The sequence below is a fragment of the Mobula birostris genome, chromosome 9 (assembly GCF_030028105.1).
Source record: "Mobula birostris isolate sMobBir1 chromosome 9, sMobBir1.hap1, whole genome shotgun sequence".
NCBI lineage: Eukaryota > Metazoa > Chordata > Chondrichthyes > Myliobatiformes > Myliobatidae > Mobula > Mobula birostris.
Window position 1 is genome coordinate 39,423,273 of NC_092378.1, and position 20,541 is coordinate 39,443,813.

At 40.2% G+C, this 20,541-nt stretch overlaps 1 protein-coding gene across 6 annotated transcripts in view; it reads right to left on the minus strand.

The window, feature by feature from the left end:
• The window catches only part of cadps2 (Ca++-dependent secretion activator 2), a 706,406-nt gene that overhangs the window by 178,517 nt on the left and 507,348 nt on the right, over positions 1-20,541 (minus strand). For all 6 annotated transcript variants that reach the window (XM_072267874.1, XM_072267873.1, XM_072267872.1 and 3 more), the window contains exon 13: positions 9,522-9,709. In XM_072267874.1, coding sequence (XP_072123975.1) covers positions 9,522-9,709 — 188 coding nt within the window. The remainder of the gene's footprint in view (positions 1-9,521; positions 9,710-20,541) is intronic.

A 20,541-nucleotide genomic window follows, 5' to 3' on the forward strand; every position in this document is an offset into this window, starting at 1 on the left:
ACACGTCCCTCCCCCATTTTCTTTCCTATTGAAAGCTAACTTGTATTCCTTTCTTTTCCAGTTCTGACAAAGGAAGGAAGCATTTCCTTTCTTCCTTTTTTCAAAAGACTGATACATCTTTTCTGGACAGCAATCTATTCATGGAAATTATTTTGGAGCCCTTAATATTCCTCTAACTCTACATTTGTAATTAATTTTATATTTTACTGCACATTCTTTGTTCTTAATGCCATCAGCAATATCATTGTCTGTGTATATGTAACATGCATTTACAATACAAAATTTTGATTCCTCATCCCTCAACACCCCTCCACCCTGTGTACTTCCTTGCAAACACGTCAATGTGAATGAGACACTGTTAATTTAACTCTTTCGAGAGAAAACATTTCAACATCAAACTGGGTCTAGAGCTTAATGAACAAAGGCATAGATGATACAATATTAGAATAAAGAGTTACTTCCATTATCTACAAAAACTTCACTGCTTTTTGATTGGCAAGAATCCATTTACCAAATCCATCAAAATAAATTTTGGAGACTTAGATTATCTAAAAATATCCCTGCAGCTGAAAATAATTAGTTTCAACAGGTCACCATGCATGATATCCATCAAAACAAAGCTTCAGAACAAAAAGTAATTATGAATTCTAAATATGTGTTTAATCTCTGGCGTTTTGTCTTGGTTCTTGGTTTTCAGCAAGTGTAGAGCAATTTGTGCTGATTTAACACACTACAGATGACAGTCACAACAGAAGTTGCAGTATATTTGAATTTCAAAGCAAATAACCAACAGTTTGGTTCACTGAAACACCCTAGTGAAGTGAAGTAAAGTTGTCTTGTCAGAATAACAGAACAAAGCACAGAGAAGGTCATGCCAAGTCAAATGGTGGCAGTGATATAAATACTCCTTTAAGCTACAGAAGGCATTAAGCTACTGATGATACAGGTTGTCACCTCATAATGGTAAAATTGTTCACGAAATGTAAAGAGCTGGTATATATTCTGATTTGATTGACCTGCCCAGTCATCTGAAATGACAAGCTTCAAGTTAATATGCGAAAGCAGAGCAGTGATGGGTACTGCATTCAAGCAGCGAGATAAATATGACTTGAATTAGCCCTGTCCCTGTGCAGATAAGTTAAGAGCATGTCATCTCCCTTCAGCTCAATGACCAGCATAAGATGGTAATCCTTGATTAATGTTTACTTTGTTTTTGAACTGTCAGAAAAAAATTGGAGTCAGTGCTAAGATGCTGGGGGATACTGTCACATTCAAGCTCATTCTAGCGGGTGACAGTTACAAGCCAGGCCTGTCAAGAGCCAGCTAAATGGACGTGAACTGACAGGTGAGAAAGGTAAGCTAGGAAGATGTCACTAATGAAATCTTTGAACTAAGTATCACTTTGTGTCACATTGAAACAGGTATCAGAAAATTATTGAAAATCTGTCACTTCAGCCATAGACTTTGATTGTCCCTTGGACAAGCTATGTCATTTCGTATAACAAAACCAAGCCTTCTGCAATGGAAGCAACAAAACACACCTGTGCTGTTTTCCTTTGATTGTCCAGAAAGGGCTGTGACACTTTTAACTGGCAACCCCCCAAATAAAAAACTTAAGTAAAGATCTGCATTCATGCAACCTTTCATGAAGCCAGGTTACAGGAAAGCCTTTACAGTCAGAGGGTCATTTTCTCCCTCTCCCATTGGGCAAACAATACAAAAGCCTGAAAGCATATACCAACAGGTTCAAGAACAAATTCTATCCCATTGTTTTCAGACTCCTGAATGGACCTCTTGCCTGGTAAGATGGACTCAGGGTCTAGGAATCTATCTTGTTATGATCTTGCACTTTATCATATACCTGCATTGTCCTTTCTGAGTAGCTTTTATATATTATTCTTCATTGTTATTGTTTTACCTTCATAAAGCTCAATGTATTATGTAGTATTGATTTGATCTGTGTGAACAATATGCAGGACAAGCTTTTCACTTTATCTTGGTACATGTGACAATAATAAACCAACACAAATACAGCCAACAAGGTTCATTGAACTGTTGACTCTGCCGTAAAGCAAGTGAAGTATACAAATCAGCAAGTATCCTAATTTTGTTTCTGAATACACACTGGTGATAGGAAGCTGAATTTAGCAGAATGACCCAATCCTGCCAGGAATGCAAATCAGGAAGATGCAAACATGCCTGTCACACTTTTCCATCCAATAAATTAAATGGATGCAGAAGGAAAATGAATGCTCCCTCCCTTACCATCAGCAAAGTAGACTTGGAAGGTCTCCCTCAATTTTTTCCCAACTTTCAAGTCCTTAGAAGCATAATCCATTTGGGCTGTTAGGATTGGGAGCAGGACTGTGGGGTTGGGCATTGTGGAAGTGACAGACGGAGACTGTGATATGAAATCTTCAAAACACTCTCTTTCAGACTTCCAGCCTCAGAGAACAATGCATTAGAATTGCATTTCCCACATCCTGTTCCACAGCATTGGACACAGCTTTATTCCCCCACCAGCTCCACAATCCTCAGAGTGATAAATTGAAAACCTCAGCTCTACTATACAAAATGGTCAATGGCCTTATCCAGCAATGGCTTCTTTAACCCAAGCGGTAACTCTCGGTGATTTGGTTCTGGTCTCCTATGCAGCTTTATCCCCAGTTCAATAATGGTTGCTGCTGCTCACATTCTATAAAAGTATTTGTCAATTCTTAGGTCATGTGCTGAATTTAAAAGACCATTCTGACAATACTTTAAAAGTTAGTTTGCTTTGGTCAATCATTCCCAATATTTCGATAAAAGATCATTGATTTGAGTACAAACTTTATTTTTCTCTCCATACATGCTGCCTGCCTGGCATTTTAAAATTTCTGATTTCCAGCAATTCAAGTGTTCTGTTTTTAGAGTCATAGAATAATGTAAGACAGAAACAGCCCTTTGCCCCAATTCATCCATGCTGACCAAGGTGCCCACTGCATTTGGCTTATATCCCTTTAACGCTTTTCTATTTACGTATTTATCCAAATGTCTTTTAAAAGTCATTATTTTACCTGCCACGATTACTTTATCTGACAGATTATTCTCTTCTTGGTTATCTTTCCCTGGGAATGACATCGAGTCTATTCAATCTCAATCAATGAGATTGAGTCTATTCTCCAAATATATGCCTCTCATAATTTTATACACTTCTATAAAGTAATCCCTCAGTCTCCTACCTTCCACTGAATAAATCCTTGCCTGTTCGAACCCTCCCTATAACTCACACCCCCGAGTCTTGGCAAATTTCTCAAAAACCTTCACACTCTTTCCAGCATAATGACATTTTTCCTAAACAGGGTGATCAAAACTGTAGGTAATATGCTATGTATATACCCTAAGTTTACCACACTGTTTGAAATGCTTCTCTTAAATCTTTTTTATTGCAGAAGCAGCAAGTGAAGGCAAATTGTTCATGATTTGTAAGTTGCTACAATGTAGATTTAACCTCCAGAACTGTTGCTACCTTGAAGATCCTCCTGTGCTTTGTTTACTCAGTTCCATTTGGACCTTGTGTATTTCAGGGCTCTTTCATACAGAAAATGTTTAATTCTGATTCAAGCCAATGCAAACTATTCAGTCAGTTATAAGCTTTCACCAAGCACAATAGGCAAAACAGCAGTATTGTGCTAAATTTGAATGGAGGAACATTTTTACAATAAAGAATTGTTCATTTGAGTATCTCCATCCCTTTCAGTTGTAAGGCACATTTTCTTACAAAGTAAATCAATTCGCAAGAATTCCACCATCTTTCACTTCAATGTATTGTTCTAAAAGTTAGGAATGTCATTTTTAATTGCTGGTGTCTTCATTGAGGAATAACATTCCACAATAAGTATTGAAACTTAGTTACTACATCATTAGAAATTATGATCTAATTTTTGAACAAAAATTGCCTCTGTTAATAACCTTTTCTTTTACAGAATAAGGGACATGCTTACAATAAATTAAAACATTTCAATGAATCACAGCTATATCTCACAACTACAGTTGGAATGAAGGCAAGGTTTCTCCGAGTACCATAAGAGAGCATCAGGAGGATTTAGGACAGGAGTGGCAAAACTTGGAACGTGTGCACTCAAACTGGCGACAATCTTCCACAAAGACCTCTCGTGCCATGTTAATTTCGATACAGAGATTATCATTGATAAGTGAATTAATAACAATTGTTATGAAGTGTTTAAGGAAAAAAGATCAGTTGTGTTGCTTATTTAAGTGTATTAATTGTTTTACTGTCAATAGAAGAATAACAGAAAGAATGAAATAAATTATTTCAGAAAACCTGTTCAAAAATTATGAATATTAACTTTTTAAGATGATTGCAAAATAACATTAGTTCAAAATAGAATTGTTATTTTACCTCATATAAAACACAACAAATAGAAATATGAAGTTAAACACTTTGGTATATATTCATGAAAGATCAAGGAAATGAAAATAAGCACAATGTACTCTCAGTGGGACTTTTTTGCTGCACTAATGATGACAAATATTTTATACCCAGCATATGTTTATTTGTTTTGAGAGCTAGGTAGCACTAATTTCATCAGTAAGTCTACTCCTATAATTAATCTTAACTAAGTTCATCATTGAAAACAATGATTTACATGAATATGTCAATGAAAATACAGGTAATATTTCCACTGGAATATTTCTCAGACAATTAAAAGTTTCAAGAATGGAATCCCAGAATTTCAGAACCTTATTATTTGGTTGCTTATGGTATGACCCAGTAACTAACTGATTTCTTTCAACAGTTTCTAGCTCTTAAATTAACATTTCTTTTACCTCCAAATTGTGCAGCTTTGTAAATAAATCAAATATATTTCAAAATTATCCAAATCAATCCACTGTAACATTTCCAAATTCAGTTTGGCAAAAGTTACACTGTCTGCATACTTCATGAATTTTGCACTTTCTTCAAATGACGTGAACTTAGAGAATCTTAAAGAATGTTCAGTAGTTGAATCAATGATGCTGAATAGTACACTGGTAGGCTCTGAATGTCTGCCTTTTTTCAGGAATCTGTCATCTGTTTCTTTAGATTTGGAAAATACTTAAAAGTGCCATTTTTGGCAACATGTTGAAGTATATTCAGTTTGATTTCAAGGCTTTTACATTATCAAATGTAACATCAAGTGTTTTGCCAGATCCATGTAATTTGTTGTTCATCACATTAATTTGAGGAGAAATCTACAAAAAAAATCTGCAAATCCCCACAATGTTATATAATTCTTGACAAGAATCTGCTTCTGTCATCAAAAACGGATGTAATTCATCCAATCACTAAACAAAGGCTTAAGGACGAAACCACTACTAAGACAATGTTCGCTTCACTCAGTAAATTCTGAAATTATCGTTATTTTTCAGAACACACCCAGAAATAAAATTAATTACTTTGGTTCCTTAAGGCCAGCTTTTGCACACAATGTTTCCTTGTGTACTATACAATGAAAGCCTATCAGTTGATGTCCAACATACTTTACAAACAGCTTGACAAAACCTGCCTCTTTACCAATCATTCTGGGTGTACCACTAGTAGTCACGGAAACTATTTTTGAAAAGTTAACTTGTTAGCCAGACAATTCTTTTATAGCTGCCTTACATATTTCTACCCCATGTTGTATGCAGGTAATGTTAACAAGTTAACATATTTCATCACCTCTAAAAAAAAGAAGCAATAACAGCTACCCTTGCTTATGATGTAACATCAGTGCTCTCATCAAGAAAAACTGAAAGAAATTTACATAAATTAATATTTTCTGTTAGTTGTTCTGGTTCCTTCAGGTTATTATAGCCAGGGGTGGTAATGGAGACAAGTTCCCACTATCTATTAAATGCTCCCAATGGCATGTGCCTCAAATAGCCTCCGTCAACCAAGTCCAGCTTCTGGCCTTCACCTGTGGCTTAGCTAATAAGTCCAGCAACATTTTTACTGACTGGAGAAGGGGCAAAATTTGGTTACTGGTGCCTTAAAACCAGTCTCTTCAGGCAGATGGGACTTGGCAGCTCAGCTAAGAGAAGAAAGGGTCTGATCTCAAACCTCTGCTGCCTTGCGGCTATACGCACTCATGGGGAAGGCTTCGGGAGTAAACCTCGAGGGAAAAATCTGGAGTTGGAGTCCCTAAGGCAGTCCTACATTGAGTTCCACTGGCAACTCCTGTGACGCTGCTGGTACCAAACTGTATCGGTCTCTACCATTCCTGTTGGTTCATCAGATGCTTGGAGAGGGGGAGTTTGCTACATGGGCAACAGCTTGCTCTCCATATTGTACTGCCCAGGCTTCTGAACAAGCTAAAAATGGTAAGCACAATTTAAAAATACCTCACTATTAAACTTAAATAACATAGTTTTACTAATAATTTTATTGTAAAAAAATAAATATTCATAGAGGCACTAAACCAGATACATTGGACGTTGTTATCACTGAACATCCAATGTTCGCTCACAAACAACAGAAGAAAAATCTTAAGCAGAGTGAAGCCAGTGCCAACTGGTCCAACCGTTTGCTATCCGAATGTTGATCTGTACTCCAGGTCTGCGAGGTTTTCAAAATGTATCATGCAATGTCACACGTTCTCACAACTGTCTGGCTGGTGCCAGGCTGACGTGAGATCTTTCCTATGAAAACATGCCACTTCTCTTGCACTGTCAAAAAAACAAACTGGCTCTTCATTTAGCAGTAAAGATAATCATTGTTTATCTTTATATTATGGGTGGGATTACTGCATGCCAACAAAATATTTGGGCGTGGCATAGGTTCGCTATCCCTGATTAGTCCTTATGTTGTCAATAATCAAATAACATTGGTGGTTGTCACATTTTTGAGACCTGTCTTTCAGAAAGAAACCAAGTTGCAACAGAGTACACTTTGACTTCCAAATCATGACTCAATTGCTTCTCCTCTCTAAGCTATGGCTGTAATCTGTCATTACACATTTCCTCATTAGGAAAATTTATTGCGGTTTAAGAGCTTTGAACACCTTGTGATGTTCACATAAATTTTTGACTAGAAGCCAAAAAAACTTGAATATAAGGACTGGAAAAGATCACCGTGGCTAGTCTATCAACTTGACACTTAAGGAGCTTTACAACCATGCACACCACCCAGATAGTTATGCCTAAAGCAGGAGCTCCAGTTCCCTATCACAAGCCATTGAATGGCCAATATTGTAAAATAGGCTATTTCATCTCTCTTATATTTTCTTTTTTTTTGCGTGTACGTCTGCATGTCCGTGCGTACGTCTGTGATGATGGATTTTTCATGACTTTTTTTTACAAGGCGCAGAGCGAGAGAGAGACTGTGTGGCGTGCCACTCCTCACACAGACATTTTCGCAGTATTTTCCCTTTGTTTTACGAGGTCGAGTTGCGGTCCGACACTCAACCCGACACGGATGGAAAGCATACATGAGGTCGGACCCGACTAGTTTCGAACCCAGGAACCTCCGTTCCCGGGTCCAGCGCCGATGTCGTTGCACCACCAGCTGGCCCGAATCTCTCTCTTATATCTTCATTGATTTCAAACTCAGTATCACACATTTCATTCTTTCTCCCTGAAATGCCTTGGACTAAACTAGATTTTCCCAATATGTTCCATTCAGTTGCTAACTGAATCCCAAAAACATGGATTTTTCCTTACAAAAATGGCTTACTTCCATCATGAAAACATAACTTCTTGAACCCAGCCTGCCACTGATACATACACAGTGGCCACTGAGTGTTTGTTCATGGTCTTCTGCTGCTGTAGCCCATCCACTTCAAAGTTTGATGTGTTGTGCATTCAGAGATGCTCTTCTGCACACAAGTGTTGTAACACATGGTTCTCTGAGTTACTGTTGCCTTCCTGTCAGCTTGAACCAGTCTAGCCATTCTCCTCTGACCTCGCTCATTAAAAAGGCCTTTGTGCTCACTGAGTGCATTTTCGTTTTTTGCAATATTCTCTGTAAACTCTAGAGATGACTGTGAGTGAAAATCCCAGGAGATCAGCAGTTGCTGAGATACTCAAACTACATCATCAGCCACACAATCATTTCATGGTCATACTCACTTAGAAAATTTTTCTAGAGATTCCAGAGATGAGGGGGTTAGACTATGAGGAGAGATTGAGTTGTCTGGGACTGTACTCGCTGGAATTCAGAAGAATGAGAGGAGATCTTATAGAAACATATAAAATTATGAAAGGGATAGATAAGGTAAAGGCAGGAAAGTTGTTTCCACCGGTAGTTGAGACTAGAACTAGGGGACATAGCCTCAAGATTCGGGGAAATAGATTTAGGACGGAGATGAGGAGGAACTGCTTTTCCCAGAGAGTGGTGAACCTGTGGAATTCTCTGCTCAATAAAGCAGTGGGGGCTACCTCAGCAAATATATTTAAGGCAAGGTTGGATAGATGTTTGCATAGTAGGGGAATTAAGGGTTATGGGGAAAAGGCAGGTAGGTGGAGATGAGTCCATGGCCAGATAAGCCATGAGCTTGTTAAATGGTGGAGAAGGCTTGACAGGTCTGATGTCCTACTCCTGCTCCAATTTATTATATTCTTATATTCTTCCCCCTTCTGTTGTTTGGTCTGAACAACAGCCGAACCTCTTGGCCATATCTGCAAGCTTTTTTGCAATGAGATGCTGACACGTGACTAATGCAAATACAGATACTGTATTTGCATTAATGAGCAGATGTACAGTTGTACCCAATAAAGTGACCGCAGAGTGTATGTATAGTTTCGTTTTTGACTGGTCTAATGCAATGCTATTCTAAGTTGCTTCTTTTTGTCCAATCATCAGTTAACTATATCTTATCCAATACCTGGCTGCCCATTACCTATCCTAAGCCTACCTTTGTTTATTAGTATTGACTCTCGATATGAAAGCACTAAAATTAAATTATCCTCATGTTTCTTCTTTTTAAAATCATTTGTATCACAAGTCTTGACTTCAAGTAACTGCTATCTAGCCTTGTCATCTGTGGTTGTTTATTATTAACCTCAGTGTTTAAATATGAGTTAGTACTGTTACTTGCACTGATGCACTGATTGTTTCAATGAGCCACTGTTAGTGTTACACATTCTAGCTTATTTCACAATTATTATCATATATCTTACTTCCCAGGTGGTGAAACGTAGAAGGGGTTGAATGTAGAACTAGATTATTACCTTTGTGAAGAGCAGAAACTCTAGGCTAGATTGGTCAGAAAGCTTATAGATCAACAGTCATTAAATTTCATCAATTTAAATTGAAACAAAAATCAGATACTGCAAGCCTATGGTTTCCTGACCAGCACTGTTCCACCCTGAGTACATTCTACTGGAGAAGTGGACTTGCAGAGCACAGTGAATGAACCAAGAATCCTATCTTCCAGCCAGCAGAAGGAGCAAGAGTATTCAACACTTGCACGGTTAATGCCAAAGGGGAGCCAAGACCGTCCTGCTCATGCAATTAAAAAGTCATTTCTTTGATTGTGAGCTTTGCTTTAACAGATTACCTGTTGCCATGAACATGGGAGGCACAAAAAGCAAAGCTGTAATGCAGAAGAGTTGGATCAATCATTGTGCCTCCTTCTGCACGCTCAGTCAGCTCTCTGAGATAGCAGAGATGACGATGACACCCTCGAACTCCATAGCGGGAACAGTATTCATCCAGCACAAACACCTGTCCGGGGCTAAACCAACCCTGTGGAAAACAGAAGTCCAGGTTATAAGAATGTTGCGATTTAGCATTAATCTTGTCTGCTTCAAGCTGATATTTTATCAACTTTACAGTAAGATTGAAACAACGCTATAATGAAAAAAGATATTTAATTTTTTGAATGATTCTCCAAATTACTTGTGAACTATTCCTGGATTATTAATACACTTGAACCTTTAACACAGTAACCAATGGGATCTTTGGAACATCAACACTGACATTGACCTTACTGTTTCTGCACTGTTAATTCACAGATACTGTATAATGCATCTCAGCATTATACAGGGGGTGCATTTCTAGAGAACTATCTCTATTGTGATTTTCCATAATATAAACCAAATTGGCAAGATTTGTTGTTTCTTTCACATGTTGTATCTACCTAGTTATTTTTTTCTCTCTCACATGAATTCTCTGAGAGTAAATTTTTATTCCACATCGTAAATTTTTGGTAATGGTTTGTAAGTCCCATTAAGGGAGAAATTCTATTACCCAAAATGCCAAAAATGCTGCATTTAACAAAACTGATAACAAAACCAAAGACGGAAATAACGGAACAGGCGGTCAGGGACGAGTTTTCTAGAAATGTTTCATAGACTAAATGTTGCTGATATAGTACAGATATTTAATTTTGTTGATATATTTCACCATGTGATATGACTTGGCTGTTAGGTACGATTGAAGATCCCAACATGGCATGCTGCTTCAGGATAACGTTACCCAAGTGAATTCCATTGAAGGTCTATCAGGTGGATAGAACAGACCTCATTGCACTGTTTTCCAGAAGACCTGGTGAGCTCTCCCTGGTACCCAGAGCACAACTTATACAGGAGGAATATATGATCTCCAAAATTTTATTGCTGTGGAATAATATAGCTGCCACGTTAACATTGTAGACAGTACTCTGGAGCAGGAGTTCCCAACCTTTTTTATGCCATGGACCAATACTATTAAGCAAGGGGTTTGTGGACACCCGGTTGGGAACCCCTGCTCTAGAGATTATGCAATTACGATATGTGAGAAGTGTTTTGTCCCTGCTCAGGCACGCGGAGTTGTGAAGGGTGACTGCTGCAGAACCTTTAATGGATAGTCCCACATTTTACCCAAAAATTTAAGATACTATCTTTGTCATGGGTACAAAAGAATCCTTCTTGTTTGAAAATGTAAAGCACGATATTTCCATTGGAAAACTTCATATATCAGCATTCCAACAGATAATCTTTGAGTTAAGAGCATGAGCTACACAAGACTGGTGATCTATATAAAAAAAACTTCAAATATTTACCATTCTGTTGCTCACTTGGAGACTAGAAACTTCCATTTACCTGCATTCTTCACTTCAGAATATTGTGAATGTCTAGAGTACAAGGACAGATTCCCAACTCCCATTGTGCCAGTATTTTCTGTCCTTGAATATTAAAAAGGGCTGCAGAGAATTCTGAACAAAACTTGGCTGTAAATGACCCATTAGAGAATAAAACTGTTCATAAACCTTTTGGCTTTGTTCAGGAATCCTCTCTGGTTCCACACTCTCTGAGGTGACCTGTGCAAAAGCCAACAAACCTTCTTTAGATTCCTCCAAAAATGAGTGCCTGATCATGAAGACTGAAGCAGGAAATGTGAAAGCAGCCCCATACAATCCATATGTGCCTGTAAATCACTGTCCCCAGAGAAGATTATCAACAGACCTATCTCCTTTACCATGTACATACAACATTCAAAAAAGAAATCTGGATTGCATCATATAAAGAAATTCCAGTACTGTATTGACAATTAACTTGTAATTCAAAATAAGTTCAAACATAAAATTTGAATCCCAAACCAAAGAAAAAAATCTGGAACTTTTTGTGCAGCAGTTTTTCTTATCTGTAAGCACAGCCTGGTTTAATGGGTATGGCCAATAATCCAGCCTTTTGCAGTTTTTCACATTCCTTTGTTTATATTCTCACTTTCTAGCTCCCTTCAGCTCAAAGTTTCTGTTCACTTTCCTTCTCTCTTTAACGTATTATTGCATGGCATGGCCTCTACAACAGAAATATTCCCTTGATCCAGTCCAACATTCTCTTTCACTTAAAGCTGACTGACTTTCACTGTTTCCCTGTTCCAATGCTCTTTGACCCAAAACGCCGACTCTGCTTTTCTTTCCGCAAGATGCAACCTGATTGACAGAGTTTTCCAGTACTTTCTATTTTTATTTAGATTTTCAACAATTGATTTGATTTCCCTTTACTGGGACATCATACGCTAAGCCATCTAGATAAATTCTCTGGGATAAAAAACATTAGTTAAAAGGCAGAAAGATTAAATTTTCCTGAGGAAAATAAAAAGAAATTTTAAGTTTTGAGTATTTGCATAATATATACTTTTAAAAAAAGTGGTGTCCATTGTGTTCTATGTGTAAAATATTTCCAAAGTACTCTAGACCTTCAATAATCATTTATTAATTTGAAACTGAGTCTATTTTATCCAATGAATTCCAGCCTTGACAAAACAATGAATAGCTCTTTGTCTGGGAAAAGAACACAAAGAAAAAAAACATCACAAGCATCAGAATATTTATACCAGGTACAAAAGAGACAAAGATGCAACATGTACTCAGATTATCGTTACCATTGATGCTCATGTGGGCTAAATGCCACATTTCCAATTGGACCATTAACTGTGGCATGGTAACAATTGACATTGAGTAAAAACACAATCAACACCCATATGCGACCAATAAAGCTGCCTCTGTAATTTCTTTCTCTATATGCCAAAGGCAGAAGGTGAGAAGGAAAGAATATTTTTCAACTTTTTCAGTAGGAATGTACTGAATTAAGAACTTTCAACATTCAAGCCTTTAACAAAAGAATAAATCATTTAAACAAATGTTGTATTGCACTAGAAAATATTTTATTCAAACATGATGCAGATGTGAAACGTTTGTTACAAAGTGGAGAAGTACAAGAGGCCATAGGTATGAACACCGGAAAGCTACCTCACTTGCAAAGTGGAAGTTGTGGATTAAACTTGAATCACAGCGGGATGCTCAACAGCTGCGGCAGGGCTTGAATGCCATCACATCCTATAAAGCTACACCAAGCAACATAATGACAACAATCTTTTGCTCCCAGATGAGCTCAATGACATTTATGCTTACTTTGAGCAACAGAACATGGTGGCGCCATCAGAAATCCACACACTCCCCAACAATCATGTGATTTCAGTCTCTGAGGCCAACGTGAGAGCATCACTGCGGAGGATGAATCGACAGAAAACATCTAGTCCAGATGGTGTACCTGGTCAAGTACTCAAGACTGTGCTAATCAACTGGGTGGAGTGCTCACGGACAACTTCAACCTCTTGCTTCAGCAGTCTGAGGTACCTACCTGCTTCAAGCAGGCTTCAATCATACACCCTATCCTCGTTATATGCGGGGGATATGTTCCTCGAAGTCAACGCATAATATGAAAATGCATAATGTGAATAATTATTTAAATGGAGAAAATAGGGATACTTTCTGGAAGGTTTCCTAAATATGTTTTATCTGTAATTTATTCACATTTTCATACCAATATGACACAAAAGCAGTACCACAAGGCAACATTCATATTATATTTCATCAATTTAAAGTAATATTCAATGTAATAAATCATAGAAAGTTCACATACTAGGGTGTACAGTACGCACCAACAGTGGATCTCCAGGAGATGAGTGGTTGTTGTGGTGTTGGACAGCTTTACATGGATGAGGTGGATGGTTGTGTGTCGTCAGGATCATCAAGGACAGCAAGGGGTGAAGGAAGACTCACAGAACTCTCAGTACTGCCGGCAGCAGGAGATGACACTGGTTTGAAGAAAGTGGTGAGGGTTGTTTGCTTGGCAGCATTTTGTTTTTCAGCATAAATTTGCTTGTAGGGAAGAAGGCTTGACTGCAGAGAATGACTGAAATGCTGACTCCGTTCTAAACTTGGGTCCATGTCCATCGCCATTTGTGCCAATTGTTCCACAGCCTTAAAAAATTCTGCCAGTTGCTTCACCATAGAATCCTTCACCTGCTACTCGACACTTTCTTCTTCATCGTTATCATCTTCAGTCTGAGTTAAATGCAGAAGGTCATCCACACTTAATTCTTCATCATGAGAATCCAGGAGTTCTACCACGTCAGCAGTCTCGAGATCTGAGAATCCTTCCCCACCAATTTTACAGCTCAGATGCACACAATCCTGGACGGCTGCAGTAAAAGCAGGAAACCCCTTGAGGGTGTGCACACACTCCACCCAAATTGATTTCCACACCCCATTGAGAGTGGAAGACTTGACCACTTTCCAGGATTCATCAGTGTTGTTGATGGCATGTCTGATGTTGAAGGATTTCCACCATGCCCTCACCGTTGGTAAACTGGGATTTTCAAAATCATCTGTTGCTTGAATGTGGATCTATGCCTTGAATGTGGATATCACACCTTGGTTAAGTGGTTGAATCAGCGATGTTGTGTTAGGCGGCAGGAAACGCACAGTTATGTTAAGATGAATGTTGTCCAAATGTTTAGGATGGGCTGGCGCATTGTCAAGCAATAAAAGAACTTTAAAGGCAAGATTCTGTTCCCGGCAGTAGCATTCAACCTCAACAGCAAAATGATTAGCAAACCAATCTTCAAGGATTTGACCAGTGACCCATGCTTTCTTGTTAGCTGCTCAGTGGACAGGAAGCATATTCTAACTCAAGCCCTTAAGAGCACAGGGGTTTAGTGGATGATAAACTAAGAGAGGCTTCATCTGACAGTCTCCTTCGGCATTGGAATACATAAGCAAAGTCAATCTATCCTTTGCTGCCTTGAAACCTGACACAGATTTTTCATCCTTACTTATGTAAGTGTGTTTCAGCATACGCTTCCAAAAAAGCCTGGTCTCATCTGTATTAAACACCTGCTTTGATGTGATGCCTAACTCAGCTATCAGAGCCCACAACTGCACAAGGTAGCATCCCAGAGCTGTGTTACCTTCACCTGATGCCGCTCTGTTTATAATTTCTAACTTTTTTTCAAGTGTTGAAGCGGTCCTCTGCTGCTTGGCTGATGGCCCAGGACTTGACATTGGATGCTTGGGAGGCATAGTTAAATATTTCAAGCACAAAATCGCTGCACCGTGGTTAAAAACAACAAAAGTTTAAGAGCGCAAGATCACACATCCACACGTTGCCAAAACCAATGTGAGACTGGCGGGAGTGAGACTGTGAGGCCCGCACATGTGACTTGTATTGGCGGGAAAGCAGTGTTTCTCGTCCCAACAGTGAGACTGTGAGGTGTGCACACGTGACTTGTATTGGTGGGAAAGCAGTGCTCTTCGCATAACTGTGAGCTTTGGACACATAAGGAGAAGTTGGTAGAAATCGGTTCCTCGCATAACTGTGAATCCACATTGTCTGAAGACGCATATAACGAGGATAGGGTGTACTGGTGCCCAAGAGGAACACGATAACTAACGCCAATGACTATCACAGAGAAGCATTTACATCCAGTGTTTTGAAGTGCTTTGAGAGGTTGGTCATAATGAATATCAGCTCCTGCCTGAGCGGTGACTTGGACCCACTCCAATTTTGCCAACCATCACAACAGGTCAACACAAGATGCTATTTCATTGGCTCTTATCTCAGATCAGGAACATTTGAGCAAGGAAGGTACATACGTCAGGATGCTCTCCATTCAATACAGCTCAGCATTCAACACTATCGTTCCCTCAAAACTAATCACTAATCTCCAAGACCTGGGCCATGATACCTCTCTGTGCAACTGGATCCTCGATTTCCTCACTTGCAGACCGCAGTCATTTTGGATTGGCAACAACATCTCCTTCACAATCTCCACCAGCAGAGGCACACCACAGGGCTGTGTGTTTAGTCCCCAGTTCCACTTACTTTATACTTACGACTGTGTGGCTAAGTGCAGCTCCAATGCTGTATTTAAGTTTGCTGATGACACCACAGTTGTTGGCCAAATCAAAGGTGGTGACAAATCAACGTACGAGAAGCATAACGAAAACCATGTTGGGTGGTGCCACAACATCATCGTCTCACTCAATGTCAGCAAAACCAAAGAGTTAATTGTTGGCTTCAAAAGGAAGAAGCTGGAAGTCCATGAGCCAGTCTTTATTCGGGTATTGGATGTGAAGAAGGTCAATAACTTTAAATTGCTTAGCAACACACACAAAATGCCCAGCAGGTCAGGCAGCATCCATGGAAATAAATAAGCAGTCGGTGTTTCAGGCTGAGATCCTTCTTCGGGACTGGAAAGGAAGGAGGAAGACATCAAAATAAAAAGGTGGGGGAGGGGAAGGAGGGTAGTTAGAAGGTGGTACGTGAAGCGGGGGGAAGGAAATATAAATGACAGGAGGAGAAGGAATCTGATTGGAGAGGAGAGTGGACCATAGGAGAAAGTGGCACCAGGGGGAGGTGACTGGCAGGTGAGAAGTGGTAAGAGGCCAGAGATGGGAACAATAGAAGAGAGAAGGGGGAAGGAAAAATCTATATTTATGTCATCAGGTTGGAAGCTACCCAGATGGAATATAAGGTGTTGCTCCTCCACCCTGAGGGTGACCTCATTGTGGTACAAGAGGAGGCCGTGGACCAACATGTCGGAACAGGAACGGGAATCGGAGTTAAAATGTTTGGCCACCAGGAAGTTCTGCTTTTGGCGGATGGAGCAGAGGTGCTCACAAAGCGGTCCCTCAATTTACAATGGGTCTCACCAATGTAAAGCAGGCCAGATCGGGAGCACCGAAAACAACAGTTTGAACCCAGCAGATTAGCAGGTGACGTGGTGCCTCACTGGGAAGGACTGCTTGGGGTCTGACTGGAGGTGAGGGAGGAGGTGAACGGTCAGGTGCCACACTTTGGCCACTTGCAGGGTTAAGTTCTGGGAGGGAGATTAGCGTGGTGGGTCAAATGGATAAGGGAATCACTGAGGGAGTGTTCCCTGTTGAAATTTAGGGGAAGGGGGAGAAGTAAAGATATGCCTGGTCGTAGGATCCCCTTGGAGATGGTAGAAGTTACGTAGAAAATTGTGTTGGATGTGGAGGTTCATGGGGTGACAGGTAAGGACAAGGAGTACTCTATCACTGTTAAGGCCGTGGGAAGATGGGGTGAGCACGGATGTCAGGGAAATGGAGGAGATGCGAGTGAGGACAGCATCAATGGTGGAGGAAGGGAAACACCATTCTTTGAAGAAGAACATCACTGATGTCCTGGAAAGGAAAGCTGCATCTTGGGAACAGATGCGGCAGAGATGAAGGAACTGAGAAAAGGAAACAGCGTTTTTACAGGAGATTGGGTGGGAAGAGGTATCGCCAAGGTAGCTGTGGGAATTGGTAGGTTCATAAAAGATTTCTGTTGACAGCTTTTCTCCAGAGAAGCAGACAGAGAAATCATGAAAGGGGAAGGAGATGATACAAATATACCAGGTGAATTTAAGGACAGGGTGAAAGGTAAAGGCAAAGTTGATGAAATTGCCAAGCTTAGCATGGGTGCATGAAGCAGCACCAATGCTGTGCATGATGCAGCAGAAGAGTTGGGAAGCATTACCTGGGAAGGCTTGGAGAATGGATTGTTATACGCAGCTAGCAAAAAGACAGGCATTGCTGGATCCCTTGCAGGTGCCTATAGCTACCCCAAGTCTAGAGAAATTGGGAGGAGCCGAGGGAAAAATTGTTGAGGGTGATCATCAGTTCTAGAGAAATGCACAAAATACTGATGACTCCAGATGAAGAGGTTTACAGAATAAGATGTGCTAAAAGATAAAAACAACAGGCCTTAAACAAGATATCAAGAAACTTCCAATTAAAAATGGAGCTTCATGATATTGTTGGGAACATTTGAGAACATCTTACAGCCAACAAAAATACTTTTTTTTTTGAAGTGTGGTCACCAATATCATGTGGGAAATGCTGTCAGCAATTGGTGCACCACCTAAAGCAATGTAATACTGATTAAATTATCTGGTTTTCTACCTTAGAGGTGTGAGCTAAATATCACAGGGGAGAAATTTCCCAGTCCTCTTCAAAATTTTCCACGTGATCTTTGGTGCAAACTACAGTGAGGCAAGGGTTAAAGATAACGTCCACGCAAGAATAGCCTGTGGTAGTTGTAGTCAAGTGAGACATTTGAAGTGAGACCATCGAGGACATCTCTGCTTACTATAGATGAGAAATATAGGGTTGTCTATGGCTGTGTGTACTCAAGCCAGATGGGTGAAGCCTCTGTACTGAGATTTTTCTATAAAGGTCTTCCAAAATAGCTTTTGGGGTGCTGGAGACAGGTGAGATAGGAATAATGGAAGGATGTGAAACACACCCAACAACTATGGGACAATTGTTTTACTAATTCAAAATTATCATCTGTTTAATATCATCATATTAAACTAATATGGCAGGGCGATGGGAACCAGTATGATCGAGCTGAGGATGAGCCAGCAGGATTACAAGTAGATGATGGTTGTAATAAGGAAGGATAAGCCAATGACTGGGTACAAATGAAGATAGAACAAAGAGTTAAATTGCACCACAGAGGCAAAATTCATAAGGGTAAAGAATGCAGGACTGAAGGTGCTGTATTTAAATGCGTGTAGTATTCGGAATAATGTGGATGAACTCGTGGCGCAATTTAGAGATTGTTCGGTATGACGATGTGGGATTCACTGAATTATGGCTGAAAGAAGGTCATAGTTGGGAGCCTAATATCAATGGATATACTTTGTATTGAAAGGCCAGGCAAGAAGGCAGAGGCGATGGGGTGGCTTTGTTGGTAGGAGATAGAATTACATCTTTAGAAAGAGGTGACATTGGGTCAGAGAATGTCAAACCTTTGTGAGTGGAGTTAAAAAACTGCAAGGATAAATAAAAACATTATGGGAATCATACATAAGCCTCCAAATAGTAGCCAAGATGTGGGACTGAGATTGCAAAGGGAGCTAGAAAAGATATGTAATAATACAGGTGTCCCCTGCTTTTCGAATGTTCGCTTTACAAAACCTCGCTGTTACGAAAGACTTACATTATTTACCTATTTTTGCTAACAGAAGGTATTTTCACTGTTACGAAAAAAGGCAGCGCGCGAAAAAAGCAGCGCACGAGAAAAAGGCAGTGCACACCCCGAGCAGCCAAACTTCTCCCATTGAACTGCATTCTAGCTAGCACTGCTTAGACACCTGCCTGTGAGCAGCCATTAGCAAGGTGAGTTCTAAGGTACCAGAAAAGCCTAAAAGAACTCGTAAGGGTGTTACACTTAGCATAAAACTAGACATAATCAAGCGTTTCAATTGTGGTGAACGAAGTAAGGACAAAGTGAGTTTGGCTTGTGGCTTGTGGAAGTTGAAGAAGATGATGTTGAAGAGGTTTTGGCATCCCATGACCATGAACTGATAGATGAAGAGCTGATGCAATTGGAAGAGGAAAGGATAACAATTGAAACTGAATGCAGTAGCGAACGGACCAAAAGTGAAGACATCCAGGAACTGAACGTGAAGCAACTGCATGAGATTTTCGCTGCAATGATTGCAGAAAAGTATGACTTTAATTTTGAAAGGGTACGTAGGTTTAGGGCATATTTGCAGGATGGTTTGAGTGCTTACAAAGAACTGTATGACAGAAAAATGCACGAGGCTAAGCAGTCAAGCATACTGTCATTTTTCAAACCTTCCACATCAGCCACAGCAAATGACCAACCTTGACCTTTGACATCGAGGCAGCCAGACATAGGAGAAGATGACCTGCCTGCCCTGATGGAAACAGACCACGATGAGATGACACCCCAGTGTCCCACCACCCCAACCCCTGGGCTGCAGACCGATACATTGCCAATTGCGTTGCCTCTGATCTGGGCTGACATTTACATGCCGGGCAGCACCTAATTAATTAGCTTGTTTATTTTGGTTTTTTTCTTAAAGATGTGCTGGGTGCAACCCAGCTACCCCTGCATTCTCTGCAGATCGGTATCGGTTCGCTGCCCGGAGGTTGGGGACCACTGCAACACCCCAACCTCCAACGACTCAGCTTAAGACACCACTATCAGTGTGCTCAGTGCTGACTTCTCGATTCCGGTAAGTGATACTACACTGTGCAGACCATTATCTAAATGGCGAGAAAATTCAAACATCAGAGGCAGAAAGGGACTTAGGAGTCCTTGTGCAAGACTTCCAGAAGGTCAATTTACAGGTTGAGTCTGTAGTAAAGAAGGCAATTGCTATGTTGGCATTCATTTCAAGGGGAATAAAATATAAAAACAAGGAGATAATGCTGAGGCTTTATAAGACACTGGTCAGGCCGCACTTGGAGTATTGTCAACAGTCTTGGGCCCCATATCTCAGAAAACACATGTTGTCATGGAAAGAGTCCAGAGGAGCTTCATGAGGATGATTCCAGGAATGAAGGGGTAACACTTGGGGAGCATTTGGCAGCTTTGGGTCTGTACTCACGGGAATTTAGTAGAATGCGGGATGTGGGGGGGGTGCTAATCTCATTGAAACCTACCAAATGTTGAAAGGACTAGATAATGTGGATGCGGAGATGTTTCCTGTGGTGGGGGTGTCCAGAACTAGAGGACACAGCCCCAAAATTGAGGTGCAACGCTTTAGTACAGAGATAAGGAGGATTATTTTTTAACCAGAGAGTAGTGATTCTGTGGAATGCTACAGACACCTGTGGGGGCCAAGACCGTGGGTATATTTAAAGCAAAATAGATACTTCCCTGATTGGTCAGGGCATCAAGGCTATGGCGAGAAGGCAAGTGTATGGGGTTGAGTGGGATCCGGGATCAGCCATGATGGAATGGCAGAGCAGACTCAATGAGCCC